Source organism: Panicum hallii, chromosome 9 (genome assembly GCF_002211085.1).
Source record: "Panicum hallii strain FIL2 chromosome 9, PHallii_v3.1, whole genome shotgun sequence".
Lineage (NCBI taxonomy): Eukaryota > Viridiplantae > Streptophyta > Magnoliopsida > Poales > Poaceae > Panicum > Panicum hallii.
In genome coordinates, this window is record NC_038050.1 from 43,687,193 (window position 1) to 43,690,608 (window position 3,416).

A 3,416-nucleotide genomic window follows, 5' to 3' on the forward strand; every position below is an offset into this window, starting at 1 on the left:
GTGAGCTTCCATAGGAGTGCCGGCCAGCCCCGGTCCTAAGTTTCCAGGGCTCGGGGCGGAACAAAAGTCAGGGTCTCTATGGTGAAGATGATGATAAATATTATGCATAAAAGATATTCATATCGAATAATGTCTACATATTATCTTAAGATTTTCATCTAATATTTGAAAATATGAAGCTGTTGTTGATGATATACATCAATAATATCGATTTCATCCAATAACTTCTTCTAGATGCATAAGCATAACGTTATCATAGCTTCTAGGTGATACGTTTATTCTAAAAATTTAAAAAAGTTATAGGTAGTTCAAAACTAGCTAGCTAGCGATAAACTTCAAAGGTATCAAATCAACTACATAAAATATTACTGACCACTGTGTAGAACTCTCAAATTCCAATATATATCTCACCAATATCCAAATGATCGATTTTGATAATGGTCGAGCAATAATATTCTGATCTCTTCGTCACTCACAAGTAAAACATGAAATATAAATTAATCTAATCATTGAGCTGGTGAGGATTACGGTTGACTTAAACTAAAATAAAAATGCCTATCTTGGATTGGCTCCTCTACTTATCTTGCATTGGCTCGTCTACTTCCTACCTTGTCTGCTTGCTTTTGCCTACGGTCATACACTTATCTATTGGAATTGATGACGGTGACTCTACGAGACTGAGATACGAACTATGGAGATGGAGGCTCATTGCCAACACGCCACCAGGAAGAGGGCGAGTGACGAGTCTGTGAATCGCAAACGGCTACCATGACATGCTGTCCATCACGCCAATCGCGCCGAAAAATATGGGACAATCAAGGGGAGGCGCGGATGGGATCACAATTCATGAAGATAGGAAACTCAAGGACGCAACGATAGAAGCTGCATCCTTTGGTTGCTTGAATCCTAGCACCTGCAGTGTATACATGTACTTGATACTGCAATGTATATCGCAGGGCCGGGCCTGGTGCCGGCGCGAACAAAGGGTACGCGCACGGCGCCGTCACCTGGTCGGATGGCGCATTGGGTTTGCCTACCATTCGCTGTTAATGTCATCTGAGCTCTGAGCTGACAGAGCCAGAAGGAATCTGAAGCATTAATTCTTGATCAATTTGCTCGCAAGTTAATTAATTACAAAGCCACTGTTGGGACTTGAACATCCACCGGCACACGCACTCGCGCCAGCAGTCACCACACCCTCCTCTCCCTGACGAGCCCCTGCACCTCCTCCCAGAGGCCGCCCTTGACGACGCTGGCGAGCCCCAGCACAGCGGGGCTGCACGCGGCAACGCGCCAGAGCCCGGCGCGCAGCTCGTCGCGCAGCTGCTCGCGCTCCCACCCGCAGAAGCCGTCGAAGAAGCGGAAGTCCCGGACGCCCACCACGCCTCGCTTCGCGAGCTCCGCGGCGCACCCGACGCTCTCTCGCGTCCCGTAGTGCAGGCCGGGCATCACCTCCTGGAACAGCCCCGTCCGGGCAACCACGTCGCTGCCGGCGGCCGCCCGGGGCCCCAGCAAGAAGAAGCACTCCTCCAGCGGCCCGCCGAAGAACAGCGGGCGGCCTGAGAAGGCGCCCGCGATGTTGGCGTCGTCCGCGAAGATGGACTCCGCCTCCTTGATGGACATGAGCGACGGGCGGTTCAGGATCACGCCGACGGGGCCCAGCACGCCGGCAGAGAGGAGGAGGATCACCGTGCGCTCGAAGATGTGCGAGCCGTCCAGCTTCTCCGTGGCGATGAGGAGGCAACCCTTCTCGGGCTCCACCAGCGGGTGCGCCCACTTGTCGCCGATCTTCACAGGCAGCGACGGTATCGCGGTCACGGACGAGTTCACGCTCTTGGCGTGCTGCTCGGTGAAGTAGAGCTGCGCGCGGAAGGACCGCCAGTCGGGGCCGATCATCGGAACCGCGCCGTCCTCGGACGGCCGCGCGTTGAAGCTGCAACCTGCACGCAAAGTGCGCATCGCTCTGGTGAGCAGAGCATTGAGCTAGAAGCTAGAGAACGTACAGGTCCACGAGTAAAGTGATCACTCACAAGTGACGGAGGACGAGCCCGCACGCCGGGTGCCGAAGAGAAGATGAGGCTTGGGCTTGGCGACGACGACGCTGGCTGGCGTCTTGGGCGATGGTTTGGAGGTCAAGAAGCAAGACGTCTCCATTGCTAGCTAGCGCGCTACTGCCCCAGCGTCGATCACGAGATCACTTGGACTAGTGCTACTGATGACAAAGTAGAAGAGAGCCGCAAGTAAATAACGAACGGGTGGAGCCGGAGGCAGCGGAGCCTGAGCGCCACAAGATCTCGGGCCTGCGGAAGTGCGGATTAGGGATATAGTTCGCTTTTTCGCGCTCCGATCTGGACCAATGGCGACCGGCAACGTGGCCTGTCTCGGCGACCGACATGTAGAGCAGCCACAGAATGTGGCTCAGGAAGTGCGGCTGAAGTACAAGCCATGTTGGGAACTCTTGGCTGGGGAGGCTCGCGGGGATGAGAACACTGACGAACAGCAACTTGGAGCATGGTGGCGACGGGACCATGCCGCTTGGAGTTTAGCAGCTGCCAGTCACTATGACACGGCCTGCTGGGAGACCAGACTTTGCTGATGGCTGGGGGCAGCGTGTTGATGTGAAGCCCTGGACATGTCGGCTCAGAGGCAAAAGCAGAGCAGGGGCAACATATGTTAGCCTTTTCCATCAACCGTTTGATCAAGCGAACCACGGACATCGGGCGATGGACACTGCGCAGGTTGCTGATGGAAAACTTCAGCTGGTTTGCGATGATTAGGACATTTCAGTTAATAGAATGTAAGGTTCGCTTATTAGCGCAGCACAAAACGATTAGCTTTTAAAACAGTTTCATACGAGCAATCTGACCTCTAAGAGGCCACATTTTTTTTTTTGAAGAAATAGATAAGGCCACATTGACAAGCCCTTAGCCAGCGGGGAATCTAGAATTTCTAATTAGGGTGGTCCAATGAAACTTCTTCACATATTTTAGTGAATAAGACAATCTAGTCTTATAAAATAAATTTAATTTCTCAGATTTCGCCTTCTCAATTGAATTATCAATTGTTGTATATAAAAATTAATTAATAGCTATTTTTTGTTGGTAATAAATAAGGATAATATAAGTAAATTAGGGATAAGAACGCTTGTACCAAATCTTAGAGTGGGCTCACTACCGGGTTGCATATTTTTTCAGCAATTTTCCATAAGGTGTCGATGATAGGATTCGAACTCACAACCTCCTGCACACAAACAACTCCCTTTACCACTGCACCATTCAACCACGTGTGTCAACATTACGTTTTTATTCTCCACATATTATAATTAACTGAGTGTAAATTGTTTGTTTGAGATAGTAACTAAATTCAAATAAAAAAGTTGTTAACTACAAAGTGGCATAACTTTTCGAGATCTACAA

At 50.3% G+C, this 3,416-nt stretch overlaps 1 protein-coding gene across 1 annotated transcript; it reads right to left on the bottom strand.

The window, feature by feature from the left end:
• Positions 1-1,056: 1,056 nt before the first annotated feature.
• On the bottom strand, positions 1,057-2,227 carry LOC112876585. Its single transcript, XM_025940729.1, has 2 exons — positions 2,031-2,227; positions 1,057-1,940 (listed from the first exon to the last, which is right to left on the bottom strand). Exons 1-2 carry the CDS (start codon positions 2,152-2,154, stop codon positions 1,189-1,191), a joined length of 876 nt encoding a protein of 291 aa, XP_025796514.1. The 5' UTR covers positions 2,155-2,227; the 3' UTR covers positions 1,057-1,188.
• Positions 2,228-3,416: the final 1,189 nt, after the last annotated feature.